Below are 21,050 nucleotides of genomic sequence, written 5' to 3'. Positions count from 1 at the left end.
TATTTAAATTTTCTGAGATACTAAATTTTTGGGTTTTCATTAGCTGTAAGACAATCATCAAAATTAAATCAGTTTGTGTGTAATGAATTTATATGAATTTCACTTTTTAAATCAATTTACTAAAAAATTAACTTTTCAAATTTATTGAGATGCACATGTGTATCCAGGGGTAGCTCGGTGGTTAAGGCATTGGACTATGGTTCGGAAGATCCCAGGTTCAAACCCCACAACTACCAAGTTGCCACTGTTGGGCCCTTGAGCAAGGCCCTTAACCCTCAACTGCTCAGATGTGTAATCAGATAAAAAATGTAAGTCGCTCTGGATAAGAGCACCTGCCAAATGCCTAAATGTAAATGTATCCCAGTCCTCAAAAAGGTATCCATTTCACCTCTTCTTGTTTTTAACTTGATGGCTGATTGGTATATGTGCAAACATGTTTATATGCCCGGGAAACAAAAAAGATAAAAGTAACAGTTATTATGAATAGAGGGTGAATTTGTTCAAAATATTTCTTAAGGCTGTCAAGTAATTGTGGCACATCAGCGAGAAAACATTAAAGCAACATAATTAAAACTAATTTATTTTTCAATGTGGAGATCTTTGTTGGGATAAAGAATAATACTTCCTTCTGTTCAGTGGCACAATCAGGTTATGAAGGGCGGCAACAATTCTGGAGGGTATTGAATGTACCCAAAGGGCCGTTATCTCAAGTTTTCTAGAAATTTTCCCTGGTGAAAGTCCTTACTGATCGAGCTAAAAGTTGCGAAACTTTAAGTCTAGATTTTCCCATCACCCTTATTCAATTTATAGACATGTACAACATTAGTCATAAGAACAACACAATAAAAAAAAGCTGCATGCAGACAAAAATAAGACCAATTTCCCATTTTTATTTGCTAAAGACGAACACCAAAATAAGTCGATTTTATTATAAAAGGTTTCCAATAGGGTCAAAACTTTAAACATTTCAATCTGCTTAAAATGAAAGAATATAGCTTAAGCCAATCGTTCTGTTTCATTACCCCGTAGGTTTCATGAGTTTATTTGCACAATAAAAATAATGCTAATATAAAACTTAGCCCCTAAGCCCTGGAAATCTGAAAAATAGAGATTAAAATAAACAAATAACAGTCAAAAGAATATATATATATATATATATAATTATATATATATATATATATATATATATATATATATATATATATATATATATATATATATTGAGAAAGTGAACTTTGGTAGAGGAAACTCTATAGGACACCTGAGGTAGTAGAGACTGGAATAAAACAGCAATAGATATAAAACAAAATAAAAATAAAATAAAAAAGAGAAAAGAGAAGGGAAAAAAAGAAAAGAAAAAAAAAAGTACCAAGTGACAAGAAACAGCATTATTTCACAATTTCAGTCCAGCTCTGATCCATAAAAAGGGCAAAAGTACAATACATCAGTGTAAAATAAAATACATAACAGCAAGAAAAGAAAGAAAAATCAATAAACGAGTGAAAGAACTGAATTACAGGTAATACTGATTAGCATATTTATGAATTTGACTGAATTTGTCTGATCGTTTTCTTTTCCAGTATATAAAAAGACAAAGAGTGCATAATTTTAAAGCTTTTTCATATAGACATTAAAAAGAAAGATAAAATAAACTCAGAGGAGAAACAAAAAAATATGTATTTATGGAAAAAGTGTGGTATAAAAATACAGGAGTCAAGTAAAATAAATTTTAGCTACCAAAAATTTCACATATATTTACATATTAACTCTTCAAGCCTGATCGGCTTGTATCCCACACAAGAACGTGCGTTAAATAGTTTTACTTCTGCTTAAAAAAAAAAAAAAACTCTAAAAATTGTCATGAATTTTTCGACACCCCTTCATTTGATTAGGAGGGTTTGCAAAAAAAAAAAAAAAAAAAAAATAGATTCTCAAAAATGAGCCTCATCACTTAACAGGTTACAAGAACACCATCAACACTTGAAGAGTTTAACACAATTAACATGATTCAAAAACTTGTTCAGTGTTGCTAACTGAAAAAGAAAAAAGACAAGCAGACTCGTATTTCGAGCAAGAAATAATAAAAAAAAAAAAATATTGACAAGAAAGAAAGGCGCAAGCTCAGTAATATCCCGCCACCATACACAGCTAACGGCGCTTATATTAAGCCTGAGGTGAATCAAAACTGCTCGCTTAAAACATGCGCTGAGGACAAGATCGCCAAGATTATTAGCATCGGATTGAACAGCACCAAGAATGCAGCTTAAAAAACAACAAAAAAAAAAAAAAACTGTTCTGAATAAAATGACCGTTTACAACAAAGGCTCATGTACATGCTAACATGCTAATCACAGAACCCGAAGGAAAGTCAACTGCAAATCGATGTTTTTTGACGTAACATCACGAGTTATGAGGTTCAAGACGATTGCTGGTCTCGAAATCAAAAACATAGCTAAACTCAGAAAGTTAATAAATGCATCCTTGACTCCGCCCATTTTACAACACGTAGAAAATCAGATATCGTTACACGGGATTTCCGCTGAGGCTTAAAATCAGAAACCGTACGTTCAGACAGATACCAGCGTTCTGAGCATTCACAATGAGCGTTAACGCTAGCTGAAATGGCTAAATTTCTGTTGTAGCGTCACCTTTCCCTGAAACCCGTTCGTGGTGCTTTTTACATGTCGCAAAAAGAAAAACATGATGGCCCGACAGTAAAATGCACAAATCTAAAGAAACGGATAAATGCAAAAGATTCCACCAGTTAAAACAAGATTATTACACCTTTACTTGTAAAAAAAAAAAAAAAATTATAATAATCATCTTGCTCCAGTTACATAGATTTCATTACAAAAAAAACAAACAAAAAAGCTTTTTAGCGCCTTCCTGTGATTGAAACGGCAACAGACGATGCAGGAAGGAGCGAAGACTTGGTTTAACACACAAACAGAATGCACCAAAGAGACATGACGCTTTGTTGTAAAGGCACTCGATGGGCTGCTTTTGCATTATTTGTTGAGGCTACAGCAGTAAAGGGCTCAGTGTGTGTGTGTGTATATACATATATGTCTGTGCTAAGCTAGTGCTAGTGCTAGTGCAGAGGGGAAGACAGCAGTGAAGGGGGGGCGGCCCGGACAGGCGCTTCAGTAGTTCCTGGACACTCAGTGTTACCAGTTGTGGCGGAAGATTGGGTGTTTGAGGAGCTCGCGAGAGGGCGGCCGGTCGGTAGGCTGCAGCTCCAGACAGCGCAGTGTGACGTCTCTCAGACCTGGAGAGAGGTGAGGAGGGATGCTGGGTGCTGTGGTGGCACTGGCGATCTGAGAACAGAGATCACGGTGCTTGATAAATATAATGGTCCGAAAACATTCAACATTAGCGATACAGTCCTTACAATACATTTCTTCTAGTCTGGATGTAGTAACTAAGATACTAAGTATTCACGGAAGTTTTCTCCTCACTCCAAACACTGCTGAAATTAACATTTAGTGGAACATCAGTTCTGATTAAGTAAGAAATGTTCAGGATTTCTGTTATCATTGAACACAGAAGTGCCACTAAGTCACCATCCATTCATTTAAGAATTTGCTGTGATTGAGATGATGGGCGTTTAAGTCAAACCGGGACTTGTGATCAAAGCTTCTTCGTTGATGAGCCGCAGTAAAACACGTGAACGGTACAAACATTATTATTTTTCAGAGATTTTCGTGAAAACTCGGGTGGGAGTTACTGACCCCCATACATACATCTTTACTCTTTAGCACTCAACTTAATTAAAAAATATATATAAATAAATAAAACATACACAGCTGCTCCTTCAATTCTGCAATGAGAGGATCAAATACTGAACACGCACAAAAGCCAACCAACCACTTCTACTTCACTGTAATCCTCACCTTGAATATGAGTGCCAGGTGGTTGGAGTGCTTCTCTGCATTCCACGGTGGCTTGGCACACGACATCTCGATGATGGCACATCCCACGCTCCACACGTCACAGCTCCGGCCGTACTGCTGGCCTCTCAGCACCTGCAGCAGCAAAGTGAGGGTCAGCTGCTGGTTTACCAAACGTGCCCACACATCTATTATTAAAACCATAATCCGCGTTACTGTCAGGCGCTGGAACCGGTTGGTTTCCTCTCTATAGGCTGATCTGGCCTGGACATAAGCTCCACCCTCCACCCAAGTCTAAACCGAGCCTCTTTCCCAAAAAGGCAAGCCACCAGGCGGTTCATGCTGTTTTAACCGGGGGGTTGGGGGAGATGTTTTCGGAGGAAAAGTAAACTGGTCAAGTGTTTTCTATTTATTTGTCTTGCAGACAGGAAACCGTCCATTAACTCTAAGTTGCTAAATGGCCATTTTTCTGTAGAGGCAATGTTGTAAAATGATTACATAATAAACATTTAAAATAGGTTTTCAAAGGATGCTATGTATGTACGAGTAATCAGTCATTTACGTGATAGTTCATCTCTAAATGTTTACACCACCAAATAAACACATAGGCTGCAGTGATTTCTTTTATCATTTTTAAAAATTGACTAAAGTGCAGACACAGCAAAAAAAAAAAAAAAAAAAGGCGAGGGGGAGGGGCTTTATTAGATGGTCACTTAGGCCAGCATGGTTTATATTTTTGTCTGGAGCTCAGGTTACTTCTGTACAACCTATTTTAGAATGAATCATGACTTACTGGGAGTAACGGTTTTAGACACTGCCGTGTCCCAGTATACAGAAGTATGTGTTAATGCAACCCCCCCCATTGTCACAGTAGTTGCCACCTGACTGAAAAAAACCTTTCAATCATTTTCTTTAAGATCCTCAAGATGAAATTTTTCTCGTTGTATACTTCTGGGGCAGGAATAGAATAGATGGGGGTTGTTATTGGGGGTTCGGCATTGTTCAGTATTAAGAGGTTTTTAGAAATGAAGCTTACTGCAGAAGAGGGGGCAAGTCCGGCTAAACTGCCTCCTAATTAAAGAACGTCTGCGTCCACAATGAGAACAAAACATTAACACGCAGGCAACTTGGGCCGCCTCTAAAGGATTACAATTTTCTTTCACTCGGGAGTTAGTGAGAAATCTAAATGCACTTTGGCCAGATTCGCCGGAGAGCCATGTGAATCTGATTGCTACACGAAGTGCTCGCAGACAGACAGCTTTGTCTGGACATTTAAAAAGTGCCTCTCTGTGGTAATTCTCTTCACATCATAATGATATATTTGGACATTTTATAATAATAATAATAATAATAATAATAATAATAAAAAAAAAGTGCTCTCTGTATCAGTGAAACATGCTGGTGGTTTGTCTGAGCGTGATTATTATCTTACCTCCGGGGCCATGAAGGCGATGGTACCGAGCAGCTGGCCCTGGAACTCTCCCGCGCCCGTGCCTTTGGACGCCAGCCTCGCCGCTGCGCCAAAGTCGGCTATCCGCAGCCTCTGGCCTGTGCTGTCAATCAGCAGATTGGCACCTATGCAAGGTAAAGACGTCAACAATCAATCAGAAATGCATAATCGTAATAACTTGCACTATAAGCAAGGTGACATTGCTGGAATGTTTTTATTAGCGTTTATTTTAAGAAACGTGTGTGTGTGTGTGTTTCACATGGTATTTTTCAAGCCAAGTAAGAGCAAATTGAACAAGAGCCTGCTCTAAGCAGGGAGACTGTAGCAGCCACTAGAGGGCACTGTGGCTCAAATATCCCAGAACCACGTCACTACATCATGGACGCAGAAATTCAGACGATGAAATGGACGATTGTTCATGTTTAAGCAGTTTTGTTACGGGTCGATCACAAAAGGTACTGTACGGGTGGCCCCTCCATTTAGAGCAACATTTTTAATCTATAAAAATCATTTAAAAGCCGTTATAAAAATGTAATTTAATACAGAAGACAACATATTGTACGTGTATTACAGATTTTACTTATAAGTTCTAGCCTATCTGGATGATGTGACAATGGTATTCAGCTTCTGAGGCCATGGCCTGGGTCATCTCCAGATCTAAACCCTACAGAAAACTGTTCGACAATCGTGAAGAAGGCAGCAGCTGTCAAGAAACCGTCTTCAGTGCATGATCTTCAGGAAGCGATCCAGCAGGCATGGATTGAGCAAATGACACCAGAGTACTGCAGACGTCTTTTTGACTCTGTGCCCAGACGGATCCAGCAGGACTAAACTCACTCACTCATTAAATTTACAGCTTAATCCTGTATATAGGGTCGTGGGGGGCCTGGAGCCTATCCCAGGAGACTTAGGGGACGAGGCGGGGTACACCCTGGACAGGGTGCCGATCCATCGCAGGGAGCACACACATGCTTTCACACATTACAGCCAATTTGGAAAGGCCAATTAGCCAAATCTGCATCTTTGGACAGTGGTAGTAGAACCTGGAGGAAATCCACTAAGCACGGGGAGAACACGCACCCACGCAAGGCGACAGTGTTAACAATTTCACTGCATGAAATAAATTTAAATCTTATTATTTTGATTGTCATCATAAAAAAAAAAAAAAGGGAAGAAAGAAAAAAAATATATAAAAAGAGAACGCCATCAAAGACTTTTCAATTTTGTCCCAATACTTTTGATCACTGCTGTTTAATATAAAGGCTATATATCGCAGGTACTATTTTTTGGGATAAATGTAGAACTCTTAAGAACCTATGTCTGAAAAACTTCAACGTTGGTAGCATAGATGTATCCTGCATGAGCTGTGTGTAATTTTAGTCATATAATCACATTGAATTTTAAAGTCAAAAGAAATGAAGAAACTGCCTGCCAAAAAGAATATAAAGGGTGTTCCTTGATCTGAGAGACATTGCCTCCGGCTTTCTGACCCGTCTTTGATTCTAACCACATCTGTGATTGTGACGCTATCGAACAGTGATTGCATTTTAGTGTAGCATTACTCCAAGCACTGATGCAAGTTAAATGCAATGTAATCGGAAATTACATCTGACAAAAATCAGTATTTAATTCTCAAAAAAAAAAAAAACAACAACCCACAATCCCTGCATTATTGAGATCAAGTGATGTAAAAGCAATGCAATGCAGGTTAAGTGCATTTCCTGTATGTTGCATGTTTTCATGGCATTTCGTCCCGCTTTGCAATCTTCTGCATAGGTGATGATAGCATTGCACAAAGAACTGATGAACTACAGCTGAACAAACTCGGTCAAGGGCAGGAAGGTCTGAAGGAAAGAATGTTTGTCCACATTTGTATGACATGCGTTGCTGGAACAGCTGGGTTCTCGGTTGTCATTCTAGCCAGAGCCGGCATGTTTCAGCTCTGACCCAGTTTCGTTCGCATGTACAAAGCGGCCTAAGATGAAGAGGTAAAGACCGATCTCGGCAGCATCCTGAGCTTGAAAAACGTTTAAAAATTACTGAGGGGTTACGAAAGTCCTCATCTCTTTCCTGGCAGCAGGCCTGGTTGTGCGCAGCTCACCTTTGATGTCACGGTGGATGATCTGATTCTCGTGGAGGTAGGCCAGACCTCGGAGCAGCTGCTCTGTATAGTTGATCACCACACCTTCCTTAAAGGCACCGTACTTGTTCAGTAGATGAGACACAGAGCCACCTGGAAGGAAACAGTCAGAAGAATGAGCTTTATTGTAAAAAAGCAAAAAGCAAGTTAATCCAAATGCGTTGAACCGAGATCTTACCTGCCATCCATTCCACAAACAGGTTGTAGTTGTTCTTCTCGCAGGTCGCACCCAGCATGCGGATGATGTTGGGGTGATCGAGGTGGCTCATCATCCGAATCTCCTCCCGCAGTGCCTCTACGACCTCCTCCTGCTCAGAGGACGTGTTCCTCACATAGGTCACCTAGAAAGGCATCACATAAAGGAGTCAGATGCGGCACATTGGCTTAGTGATTAGCACTATTGCCCTGCACCTCGAGTATCAGGGTTCGATTCCCTCCTCGGGGCCTGTATGCATGGAGTTCGCAGGTTCTCCACGGGCTCGGTGGGTTTTTCTCCGGATACTCCAGTTTCCTCCCACAGTCAAAAGACATGCAGTCTTTTTAGTCTAGATTAGTCTAACTGGTGTTCCCAAAATGTCCATGTCACTGCGCCCTGTGATGGATTGGCACCCCGTCCAGAGTATTTATGGCATTATGCCCTGCTTTATGCCCAAAGTCTCATGGGATAGTCCTCAGGCATCAGTGATCAGTGATATAAGAGTATCAAGCTGCGATGAATGAAGTAAATAAAAAGGGTTTATATTTTTTACGACTACCCTTTTGGATTCACTTAGCAATTACAATGAGATCTCCTATTAATCGACTCCGCCAGCTTCTAAAACCACACCCTACTCATACAGTAAGTTGCTTTCTAAGAACAGAGCAGAGTCGCCTTAACCTTTAAAATTTCAACCTGTAACGAACTGAATGTAGGCAGTAGAGCTATACTGTGGAACGTTATACTCTGCCCAAACCTAGACTGCATCTAGCTTCTGCCTGGCAACACATCTAACGCCGATCTGAATCATCCAAGAATTTGCCAGATAACCCTCTTACTGGCAGACTGCCTTGACAGAACCATCTCACGTGCTTGTAACGTGATCCGTGTAGACTCAATAGCAGTTGATGACACATGCAAGGGGTTTAGCGTGATACTGTATTTGGGAAACATGAAGTACTGACCTTGGAGGCGTTTTTTTTTTTTTTTTGTAACGTGAAAGAAAAATGTCTTCTTTCAGTTTGATGAGCAGCGCCAGTCATTAATATACAAGGTGTCGCCAACGCCACGTTTCCCCCCAACCCAATTCTGCATTTCTAAATTTGACTTTTTTTTTGTTTTTTTCAAACCCATTTACTCAAAGAAATGAATAATTCTTCTACATTTATTGACATTCTGCTGTAAAGTGTGCCATCATTGTGGATTATGGCTTTGCTCCATCACTTTTTCCTTTGCTTATTGATGCTGATGCATATTAAGTCGAGGAGGAAACGCTCAATATTTGAGTCACTGGCAAATCTAATGTGTGTACAGAAATATAATAAAATCATGCATAATCATGAACATCATAAAAGCTATTTAATATAGTGAAGCTTGTGACGTCAAAACAGGTTAGAGATCAAAAGATTAAAACACACCTGTGGAAAAATACATACAAACATCTTATGACCGTAACCATGCAGGACAAATGATAATGATGTAGGAACACAGGAGAAGACTTAAGGTTGGTTTATATGGGTGTAAGTGGCATGCACTCATCCACAATCCAAAGTGTGTATGTTAACCTTTCAAATCTAGCGAATGCTGATTGGTCAAGGCTTGGGGGTGGGGGATGGGGGGTGTGCGTGTACCCTGTTGCTTACCCAGAAACCTTGTGACAAGACCTAACCCTTTTCAGGGTCGATATATTTTTAAAAAATCAGGCTGTAAACCTGGTATTACTCAAGTGCTGCACTGTAATGAGCACAAGGAATTTAGAAAGCGCTGATATGCAGCAAGATAAGACGGGTGGCGGGAGGGGGGGGGGGGGCACAAAGTGTATGCACACAAACAACTTTAGTGATTCAGGTTTGTTAGCCAAAGCAGTAGTTATAATTGGCGATTAAAAAACAAACATATTTTAGAGGAAATGTTCAAGTTACAGCAAGTTGCAACCATGTGACCACCCACTCCCAAATAAGCAGACGCAGATATAATGTACGATGCCTACAGACTAACACACACACACCTGTTTGACGGCCATCAGCGTTCCGGTGCCGACGTCCTGAGCTTGGTAGCAGGACGAGAACGCGCCCAAACCGATCTGCTGACCCTTCAGCCACTCGGCACCCTCACGGTAGGGCTGTTTTGCTTTGGTATGACCAGGCAGCGTCTCTGGTGTCTGATCACAGACAGGAAAAAAGTTACAACGTGGTTGATGTTGGTTTAATGAACTTTACTTGTTTCAGTGCTGAATTAGAATGAAATAAAAAATCTACACTCACATCCACCTGTATGATGATGACGTCCTCCTCCTTCTCCACCTGCAACTGCGGGATGATGGGTAGCGCATCCTGGGATGCTGACATCGCCATGACGACCGCCAGCGCCTCCTCTTCTTCGGCCTCCATTTTCTCCTTGCACTTCTGGTTCTGCGTCACATCCTGGCAGTACGCGTCGTCCGAACCGGTCTGCTCGGGTGACAACACCGCCACCTCCGACTGGAACGTCACCGTGCTGTCCGCCGCCGGCATGGACGCTTCCAGGAGATCCTCCATGCTGGAGTTGAGCTCTGCAGAAGCGTCCAGGCCGTGGAACTTATCGTCCACGGGCGTGAAGACCGAATCCTCGCTAGGGACGAACCCAGAGCTAGCACTGCACCTTGAACTTTCATGTCCTGGAGAAATGTCCTGAAGATCGAGCTTCATATTGCCTTTGTGAGCCTGGCACTGAGCTTTAGCTGCCTCACAAGAGGTGGAAGGAGAAAGAGAGGGCCTTGAGGGTTTGGGACGATGAATGTGGTTGGGAGGCAGAGGCCTGGCTTGGGAGAACACAGGAGAAGGCAGCTTGTCGGTGTCTTTGTTGGTCCCTCCTCCACTAGCACCCTTAGGAATTGGGAATTTACGCTGGGCACCGGGGGAACAGTTAGTGAGCTTGCCAGGGACAAAACCTTGTGGCCTGGCTTGAGAGGTAGAAGGGGAGGGGAGTGGGGGTGGCTGACTGGAGGAGGGCGAATGTGAATTAAGACACTGGCTCAGGGGTCTGATGGGGCCGCGCTGTTGAACTGGCGGTTTTGGGGGGTCAGCAGGTCCAGTGGTGATGCATGCCAACCTGTCCGACATGTCGTCTATGGTTTTGGCACTAGCCGCTCCACATCGAGCGACTTTACCGCAGGGCTTTTCCGGCACGCAGTGAGTGGGCGAGTTCCTCTCTGTGGAAACGGGCGAGTTGTGAGGAGCTGCGGGGTCCAGAAAGGCGTCGCAGTGCGTCCCAGCACCCCCCTGTACATCCTCAAGGCCAAGGTGCAAGGCATCCAGGATGTCCATCTCCTCGGCAATGGCCAGGAGACGCCGACGCATACGGGCATAATGGGTGGAGCTGGTGACACTCAGCATGTCCAGAAGTTTGACGAAGACGTGGGGGACGCGGGCCACCATGCGGGCGGCACTCAGGAACACGCGGCGCGACAGCTTCCCTACCATGGAGTGAGAGTTATCGATGGACTGCAGCGCAAAGCCCAGCAGACGCAGTAATTTCTGGTACCTGGAATTAACAAGAGACATTTTAACTCCGTTTGCAACGAGGCTGTGATCAACTGAATTAGCAACGTTAAGAGATACGGCAGTCCTGTACCTCTCCACCTGATTCTGGGGATGTCCGCAGTCTGCGGCTGTGACGATATGGGGGTAGAACTCGGCAGGAAACTCCAGCAGCAACCTGTCAATCAGGCACAAGCGGCCTAGAAGCGCCTGCCAGTTATTCGCCTCCGTCTGGGAACCCAGGATACAGTTCAGCACATAGTCCACTCCACCTATCCCCATAGAACCTACGATACACAGACAGACGAATGCGTATAACATCTGAAGGTTTGTACAAGTATACAAATCAGTTATTGCTTTTGAGGCCCGGAGTGCTATTCACACCTGCTTTGAGAATCTCTCTACCAACAGCAAGCTCTCCAACTTGGCCTTTACACAGCTCCAGGAGAGTGGACACGGACAGCTGGCTGGTGCGACTGCGAACACACACGTACAACGGTTACCATTCTATATCGTTCAAACACTCGGAGCTTCAGTGTATTTACACGACTCATTATTATGTACAACATATTTGAAACTCCTCAGCTTTGAGGACGTCCAGCACCTGTTGGCGTCGGCACATTTAACCAAGATGGTCTCGACCACGGGCCGGAGCAGCTGCTGCAGGCGACTGCGCTCCGACAGACTGTGGCATGGCGTGTAGACCAGCATGGCCCGCAGGGTTTTCTGCGCAAGGAGGAAAAACAAGTAAGAAACCCAAACATTCACAACGAATCCAATCTCAGAAAAAGCGTTTTGTTGAATATATAAACAGGTTTGCGCGTGTGCCAGCGTTAAACTCCGAGAAGTTAGCAGGCAATTAGACTGCGTGTCTAACTGGCTCTTTAACGCGGCATCATGGCGCTAAACGGAGAGCCGTGAACTTTCGACCTCGCGCGTTATGGCCTGACTATTCTTGTGAGAACGAGGATGCCAGGATGATCCGAAGCAAAGGACCCGACATGTTCGCGGTGTAGCATGCTCAGCATATGTGTGTTTGTGTAAGTGTGTGAGAAACAGTTCACCCTGACCCCTGACAACCAGAGAAGACTGGGGAGTGGTGACTGATAGAACATTGTACTGGAGTGTTGCCCAGCGCTGATAAGCTCAGCATCGAATCTCCTTCTTACTCCGGCTACACACACACACACACACACTTTCCCGCCTACACCTTTCCCTGGCTTTAAAAAAAACAGACAGAATATAAACCTGGAGGGAAAAAAAAAGAATAAAACACAAACACTCACTGGGCCACAAGGAGAACTCTTAACTCTATCAACAGATACTCAAACATACTTAATGGCCTACGTGTCCTTTCCACTGCTGTAATTCGTCCGGTGACACTTTTGCCCAATACAAACATCGCTGCTAAAAAAAAAAAAAAAAAAAAAAAAGGTATAAAGCTTTGATAAAACTACTGGCCTTGCCTTGAACAAAAGTGCGCCTGGTATTTTTAGTCCATGGACACCATCCCCCACTTTTTTTTTCCCCCCTTTGTTTGAAGAATACAGCAAAAATCCATCCAACAACGCTAAATATTCTGGAAATCCCCCAAGAGGACAGAACTTTTCTTGTTTTCATAAGAGCGAAAGAGCCTCGGGGAAAAGTCAGGCTCCGAGAAGCACGCCATGAAAACGGCCACCAAACGCTATTGTTCTTTAAAAGACGCAGAAATAGGTTAAAGAAAAAAAAACAGAAAAAAAACAGAAACCTTTACGTCCCGGTGTGAAGTTCGTTGCTGTTTTGCAGACTTCCTGGTTTAAAGTGAACTTTAGAACTAGCCTGCATGCTTTGTCGTAATAATGAACTTCGGCACCGGGCAAATAGCCACAAAAGAATCGGAGCTAAAAAAAAAAATATATATATATATATATATATCCATTGTGATTTTGTAATGCAAAAATCTCTCATGAGAAATAATACATAAACATGATGCACTAACAAACCCGGGATTAAAGACGTCTGGATGACATGATGTCTAACTTGAGCGATGAGTTTAAAAATAAAAAGTACACCTTCAATCTAAAGCTGAAGAAAAAATAGAAATAAATAAATAAGATTGACTTCAAGTCTGTCCACAAACCTCTTCATACATGTTACTCTGCTTTTCTTTAATTGTCTTTAGAATTTAAAGAAGACATTAGATCACATCCCAGACTGCAGTTGTGCAATTTCCTGCAAGTGGTGATAGAACCTCTCTGCAGTCACGAGAGCACACAAACACACAAGCGGCCACACGTGACCCGATCGTTACGTGTGACGGGTTGCACTGTAGCAGTCGAGTCAAACGTCACATTTGTCAAGAGGGTGTTAAACTGCCTGTGATATGAGACGGATTACGACCGAGACCCACTTGGCTCTGAATTACCCACCTACTGCTAAGATCTTAAACGTGACGAGTGTGTTTTTCCCCCGTGTTTACAGACTGGGATCTGAGTCCATGTGAAGCAACATATGGAATCTTACCAGCGCAGCTACGTAGACTTTGTACACTGGGTCTGCGCACACCATGGAGAGAACGCTGCAGCACGACTCCACCACCACTTCCCCTGAGACTTCGCTTCCTGCCGCTCCGATACCCGCCCCTGCCCCGGTCGCCGCGTTCGCCATCGAGTGCTCGCCGTTAGCCAGGAGCAAGGCGCCGCTCACGTCATGCGACAGCCTCCGGAGCGCCATCTCTCTGATGTTCCAGTTCCGGGAGAACAGACAGCCGACCAACTCGATACCAAACACCTGACAAGAGATATATCATGAAAATACGTTAATAATGAAGAAATCTGGATTTTTGGAACAAATATTAAACATTGACATCTTATAAGAAGTAACCCATGCCCTACTTAAATACATTTTTACTCGTACATTAGACATATCAACTTGTTAATCAAGATTAGGAAACGATAAGAATCCATAAAGGTTGCATAAAACTTCTAAGCGATGTTCCAGATGTTTCTTAATGTTCTGCATGACTCAAAATGTGGCTACACCTTCCAGCACCTCACCTTGATCCAAGGCTCGGCCAGTTCTTTATAAGTCGGAGGGATTTGCTGCACTCCGTAATGCGGGAGAGAGAAGTCTCCCTCGTGAGCGGCCCTCTGACCTTCAGCGTGGGAGGACGATGACGCGGTGGATGAAGATACCAGGCTCTGAGAGCGACTTATGGAGCTTTCCGTTGTAGACGCTGGATCATGACTAAATTAATAATAATTGCAGAATTAGATAAAACTGCTAGATCACATGTGTTTATAATAAATTTAATAATCTGTTGAATAATCAGTACAATACATTGAGGCAAAGGTGAACTTATGGAAGGATGCATGACTGGAAAATCTAAAGCATGAGGATAGCTTACTAAATATGCATCATGTCCGAAAATCATCAAGAGCTTAGAAATCTTAGAAGAAACTACCTAGCTAAAACACAGCTTTGTAAATGGAAGCTTAGAAAAACGTGGCCTTGTAAACAAACAACGGTTTAATTTGAAGGAATCCGACGCTGGGAACGTATTCGCGGGAGGAACCGCGGACGTGACTAGCTGCTAGCATTTCAGCCCTGGGCGGACACACAAAACACAGGTGGTGCCATACTGTCTAGCTCACCTAACCGCTGAGAGAAGATCTGACACACGGAATTCCAACCTGCTGATGCCCCTACACACACACATACACACACCTCACCTGCACTAGCCCACCGTGTCTCTAATAAAAGGCTGCTGAAAGGACTTTTGATTCTACAGAATACAGTTAAGAGAGTAAAAAAAAAAAACCTTTATTTCTCTATATAAAACCCTGCTAGACTAATGCACTGATCCAAGTGTGTGCATGATCGGATTGCCTGCTTCACGTCTGAAACGCTGGCCTCCCAGGAACTTCTTTAATGGCCCAAACATGTGGAAATGGCTTGGAGTGAGTCAGGAGGGAGGCGGTAGCCTTGAACGTAAAGCGTTAATGAGACGGTGCGGCCAACGGATAGCCGGAATGCGGATAATTTTTGACTCACCCTCATATGTATGCGTGTGATGTTCTACATATGGTATTTCACAGAGCTACTGGTTTGTGAGCCACTGCTTTCGGCAGACTGATCTGGGAACGCGCCAGTGGTGTAGGAGTATAATTCGGGCCTGTTGACGGTAGCATTCTTGATCTCCTGCTGAGGTCTGAGGTCTGGACTGATGGTTCATATTAGGACTGATGCGAGTGGCTTGGCATACTGCTCCGACCCGAAGTAGGAAAGGGGTAAATCAAAGCTTTCCGCCTGCTTGTTTTCGCACATGCTCTTCACATTATCTTCCTGTGTCACTAACGCAGTGCAGTACACTCCTTCCTCTCTTCCCGAATCTCATCTGATTGTCTTATCTCGGAGCGGCTCCGCAGGCTCCCCTGCCCTCTCACCTCGGCCACATGCAGGTGCTTCCTGCACAGACTTGGAAACGCTGGCCATGTCAAGGACAGAAACAATAGCACGTATTCCTGGTACCCCCTTTCGAAGAGGCTATATTCGACGAATTGTTCATCACTCCCGATTGATTGTTCGCGTTTATGTGACTTTCATGAGAGACGTTAAAAAACATTAGAAAGAGTTGAGGGTCTCGTCACCTGTAAAAATCATGTGACTTCCACTTGGCCCTACACAGAGGGCAGATCAGGGCTTCTTGGTTTCTCCGACATTCCTCCGCCCCTGAAAAACAAAAGATGACAGACGAGCTTAATAAGCGCGAGGCTTCTGAGAGCCCGTCAGTGGATTAACAGTGGACTGCTACGAACAGACAATTACTTTAAAAGACCCGTCTTATATATAGATCTTATTTACCGCTGGTGTTATTCTACTTATAATGAAGTCATTTTGGAAACTGTTTATTTTATGGATAAGGTTTTTTTGCTTCTTTTTTTCCCCCTTCATGGAAAATATTTTCAAAATGTTCTATTTTTAGTTTTCCTTCTATTTTTAAAGGTCACACAAATATGTGTGTATGTGTGTGTGTGGACTTCTCTACTCACATATTGACATGCAGTGGTGGTGCAGCTTGTTCCTGCAGCCCTCCTCACACACAGTCAGACTCTCCTCATCTAGCATGTCCAGCAGACAGATCGGACACATCTGCTCTTCCTCGTCCTTCATGCTGCAGACGAGACACACACCCGAACTGAGCGCTGCTTTCATCAAACATCTCTTCCCATAATAATATACATATATATACATATGCATATACTAGACTCAAGACTAAAGAACATAGGAAGGATGCATGACCTACTGCTGCATAAAGACTTTTGCTCATCTTTCGCCAAATATCACATCTGTATGGTCTTCATAATTATAGACAGACGTTAACTATAGACCACGTCCTGATCTCTTTCCATCACAGGTGTACTGACCTGCTCTCGTTGCTGGAGGGTGAGGAGCTGGACGTGCAGGTGGTATGAGAGTTGGACATGCGCGACACGAACTTCTGGATGGTGCTGCGAGACGGGGCTTTGATTCGTGAGCTCCTCCGGTTGTGGTACTTCTGGAATAAGCTCTCCACCTGAACATGAAAAACACGGTGTGAGCTAGATATGGATTTCCACTTTGGGTCAGAGGGTATTTTTTTCCCTTCCTGTTCTTCTTTACTGTACCTCAAAGTTTTTGAGTGTCTTTCTCCAGAGCAGTGGATCGGACGACTCCAGCTGGAAGACTCTCAGCATGACGAAAAGCACATGGATGCAGAACGCCCCTCGACCGCAGCTGCAGGTCTGATAAGCAAACGGCAACAGGTATGAAATTAAGAGTCCGCTCTGGATTGAAACGCTTTAGATGAAGTGAAAACCATATCCATTACTAAATAAAGCTAAAACATGATCATCGCCTCGGTTTCAACTCGACACTAACCTGAGGTCCAATGAACACACGGTATTTATTGTCTGGGCTGTCTCCTCCAATCAGGAAGGAGTTAGGTCCAATTTGCTGGAGCAGGTAAAGGCGGGCCCTCATGACCTTGTTGACCCTGCGATTCGTCTCTTCGGGACTGTACGGAGAGAAGCCGTCAGGTGATGGCGCCCGTCGAGGTGGTGTTACCCTGCCGCTCTGAAACTAGACGAGCGAAAAGGTGTGCACGTCACAAACAAGCACATCTGTTTACTATACACCAATTACGAGGCTTTGTACGCAACAAGTTGCGTGCTAGATTGTGGAAATAAGACCTTACGGGAACCGGGGATGCCCTCTTCCTGCGGACGCCTGGGGACTCAGGTTTCCCTGCTGTCTTGGTAGATGAGGAACTGGAAGAGATGGAGGATGAGGAAGGTCCGGGTGATGGGCTGCGACGACCTCTGCACTGAGATGAAGAGTTGCTCGCGGTGTCGCTGCCCATCTCAAGCCCCAGACGTCCAACTTCATTGCTGTCTGGCCGCAAGGGAATGGGCTTTACAACCTGAAGAAGAGTGGAATACACACTGTTACTACACCACACGTAATATCTCCCAATGTTACAGAATGGGTTTATAGATGAGATATAATAAACAAAGACAGTAGAATGGCTGACCACTGGGCCTCTCTTGTTCCTCCTCTCCAGCCACTCATGTTTCCAGGTGGGCATACAGGTGGCCTTAAGCTTCTCACGGATCATGCGCTCCTCCGGCCGATCCTCCATCTTCTGCAGCCCACGCAGCGTCTCTCTGTTCTCCATGTCTCGGCTACAAACAAGAAGCAAAAATGTTACAAACACTGTGTATCTGCTTCATGCCTTGAAAAAATCAAATATCCCCCCACATCAATCTAAAACCAACTTTTAAGTCCGTGTGAGAAATAAATGGAATCCAGCAGCCTCAGGATATCCACTCTAAAGTCCATAACAGACGAACCGTACTGAAGGCCACCGCGGCATGTGAGGTCGATGACAGAGCTGAGTAAGCAGAGCAAATGGAGCCTCCTCTCTTTTTCTCTCTCACACACACACACACACACACCACGTAGTCCGACGGCAGTCAGAGAGCTTCAGTACAAACAGCCTGCCTCGTAGGAGAGGATGTTATGATAAGGAGGACCTGGCAGTCTGAGCCCACTGCTTTGTCAAAGAGTTCTTTTTCAAACTAACACCCTAAGTGCTTTTAAAAGACAACGGACGGAATCAGGTTGAGAAAGCCCAAAGTCTCTGCCCCGTCCAGGACTGAGGTGTTGCAGCCAGCGCAGCCTTTTCTACCTGGGAAAGAACAAACCTGTCGGACAGTGCGCTCACTGTTTGGGCCGCTCCGGCTAGCCATCCCTTGACGCTTGTCCTAAAACACGCGGTATCACTTTCACGGATTTGAAAAGTGCATCGACTGTTTGAGAAAACAAGGATTAGGACGCAGCCGTTAAAAAAAAAAATTTTTTTTAAGCCCACTAAGCAATTCTAGCTAGAAATTACTGATGATAATCAAAATTGCGGGGCCCGAGTCTCATTAAACCAATTATATCTGACGATGCAGTGGTGGAAATCCCCTGGCCGGTCTGCCATGTCAGCTTAATGAGGAGGAGAGTGAACATAACAGAGAGATAAAGAAGGCCTGTACCACCTCTTTGGCTCCCAATGCCCACGTGTAGGAGGGTGGTCAGGACAGGGGAAGGGCAGCTGTTGCCAGCTTTCATCTTTAATTAAGACCAGAATCGATGGCGCGCACCCCTTCGGGCCTTTTCAATTACTCAATGAGGGGTGGCGTAACAATAACAAACCAGGGAACAGGAAAGCCAGACTTCCTTTGCTGAACCCAGCCTCGCAAAATGAAGCAAAAGGACGCATCGAAGAGGAAGTATGCCGAAGTCCTGACAACTGCAAAAACATTTATAGTTCAAGAGGAACTCATGTTTTCACAGTCTCCGATTTTTATGATTCAAGGTGCAAAATGAATTTATTTTGTAGTTCAAAGAAACTAAACAGGAAAGTATAGTTCGCTTCAGACTAAGTCTGCACCAAACACCTACTGGTACATCCAGAGGTAACTATAGTACTTGGATTGCAAACAAACAAGCGGGAGGCACGTAGCACTCGCACTCCCACGAGAGGAGAACTCAACTCCCTGGAGCCTAACTCGAGCACAACGAAACCAGATAGCGAGAGTTTACCATCTCTGCTCTGAAAGAAAAACTCGGTGGTGACCGGCCCTCGGCTCTCGGATAACAGCTATCCCACAGTGCCATGAGCCGGGGACAAAGAGGCATTGTGGCCGCGCAGGTGGGACCTAGAAGAGCCGGCGGCTGGGAATCCGCTTCGAACCTCCTCAGAAGCCAGCACCGTGCTTCACGGCACACATGCACCCGCGAGCGAGCACATACGCGGTTTCGGAATTAAAAACAGCCATATTTATTTTTGGCACGTCCACCACAAACACGTACGCATGCACACACACGCCGGTGAGCGCGCACACACCCTTTCTCATGAACTACACAGTTCCCAGCACTCAAGTTACTGCTGAGACAATCGGCAGCTCTCTGCTGGAGGGGATAGTGGAGTCGGAGTACGGCACATAATAGCAGGAGCTACTTGTTCTTAGAAGGACTTAACAGTCCCATACACTCGACCCGCAGTCCTTAAATAAAGGCTCCAAACATGGACAAAGGCACAAGAAGCTTAATGACGACTAAACAAAGTCAAAAACACAATATGGGTCAACAAAGAAACAAAGAAGGCCACAGTGAAAATCAGAGGATATAACCGATTTAAAATAAAACACAACCGCGCACACAAACACACACACACAAACACACACACACACACACACACACAACCTGCTCGAGTCCTAAAACTGGTCAAGACAAAGGCAGCAGGTGTTTTGTGAAATCTTAGCCAAAAACGCTGTGCGTCAACATTGATGGTCCTTTTCCAAATATGAGGAAACGACACACACACACACACACACACACACACACTCAGGAAAACTATTTGTGCACATGATCAGCGCTGATGAAGGAAGATCATATGGTGAAGTTTACTTTAAGCTAAAAAACAAAGACTTGCGCAATATCTGGTTAAGATTCAGCGGATTCGCATCCAGGTAACCAGAAATGAAAATAAACAGAACAACAGAGATAAAGTTATCACTTTTTAATGCCAGTTTTCTTCTGATCCCAAATGCCTTTCTTTAGCCAAAACTCCCCCCCAATTCAAAGTTTGATTAATTACCAGCGATCTAGCTAGCCATAAATCATCACACCCCTGACGGGTCAATTCTACAGTTTAATCAGCTCTCAAATGGTAAAATAAAGAAAAATTTTAAAATCTGCAAAGCTAGTTTGTTTAGCAAAAGTATTAAATTCCATCCTAAATGACTTTGCAGACCTGCGTGCGATTACACCGTTACCTGTAGGTGGCGCACTCAGTCATACTACTGCAATAAACAGTTGAATAAACGCAGAAGGAGCAACTTTAGCATCAACACGTGAACAGGTTTGCGATAATCATAAATTTCCTGTTAAGAATCAATTATTAGGCCTCTGAGTGGCGCAGTGGTAAAGCGCTCGCCCTATCATCCGGAGATCGCTGGTTCGAACCCCAGGTGATGCTGTTACCTCTCACAGCCGGAGGCACAGAGAGAGCTAATTGGCCGAGCTCTCTCAGGGGGGAGGGATGAGAGGTATTTTGCGCTCCTACATCAATCACGGCTCTACAGCCAATCAGGGGCGTCTGTGAACTTGCGCACGCGGAAGGAGCGGCTGGCGCTTTCCTCCGAGTGTGTTACTCCGACCCTAACGGTGCGTGAGCAAGCAGTTCGAAAAGATGCGGTCGGCTGACGCGTGAAGTCACGCGGTTCGGACGAAACACGTGATAGTCTTCACCCTCCCGGCTGAGTGGTAGTAGTAGCCTTAATGT

General features: G+C 44.1%; 1 protein-coding gene across 4 annotated transcripts in view; it reads right to left on the bottom strand.

The window, feature by feature from the left end:
- Window positions 1–870: 870 nt before the first annotated feature.
- map3k1 (mitogen-activated protein kinase kinase kinase 1, E3 ubiquitin protein ligase) overlaps window positions 871–21,050 on the bottom strand; it is a 37,858-nt gene continuing 17,678 nt past the window's right edge. For 2 of the 4 annotated variants that reach the window (XM_053475776.1, XM_053475777.1), the window contains exons 2-20: window positions 17,748–17,898; window positions 17,412–17,636; window positions 17,096–17,296; window positions 16,843–16,959; window positions 16,603–16,751; window positions 16,228–16,349; window positions 15,826–15,907; window positions 14,233–14,422; window positions 13,700–13,966; window positions 11,799–11,920; window positions 11,579–11,670; window positions 11,289–11,481; window positions 9,941–11,198; window positions 9,685–9,837; window positions 7,659–7,821; window positions 7,442–7,573; window positions 5,323–5,465; window positions 3,894–4,025; window positions 871–3,317 (exon numbers count right to left, since the gene is read on the bottom strand). In XM_053475776.1, the coding sequence (XP_053331751.1) occupies window positions 3,168–3,317; window positions 3,894–4,025; window positions 5,323–5,465; window positions 7,442–7,573; window positions 7,659–7,821; window positions 9,685–9,837; window positions 9,941–11,198; window positions 11,289–11,481; window positions 11,579–11,670; window positions 11,799–11,920; window positions 13,700–13,966; window positions 14,233–14,422; window positions 15,826–15,907; window positions 16,228–16,349; window positions 16,603–16,751; window positions 16,843–16,959; window positions 17,096–17,296; window positions 17,412–17,636; window positions 17,748–17,898 (4,042 nt within the window). In that variant the 3' untranslated portion in view covers window positions 871–3,167. Of the gene's footprint in view, window positions 3,318–3,893; window positions 4,026–5,322; window positions 5,466–7,441; window positions 7,574–7,658; window positions 7,822–9,684; window positions 9,838–9,940; window positions 11,482–11,578; window positions 11,671–11,798; window positions 11,921–13,699; window positions 13,967–14,232; window positions 14,423–15,825; window positions 15,908–16,227; window positions 16,350–16,602; window positions 16,752–16,842; window positions 16,960–17,095; window positions 17,297–17,411; window positions 17,637–17,747; window positions 17,899–17,991; window positions 18,717–21,050 lie in introns of those variants that run through there. The other 2 variants (XM_053475778.1, XM_053475775.1) reach the window with 2 other exon arrangements.

The sequence above is a fragment of the Clarias gariepinus genome, chromosome 17 (assembly GCF_024256425.1).
Source record: "Clarias gariepinus isolate MV-2021 ecotype Netherlands chromosome 17, CGAR_prim_01v2, whole genome shotgun sequence".
NCBI lineage: Eukaryota > Metazoa > Chordata > Actinopteri > Siluriformes > Clariidae > Clarias > Clarias gariepinus.
The sequence above is the reverse complement of the archived record's forward strand: the minus strand, read 5'-3'. Positions and strand labels throughout refer to the sequence as shown.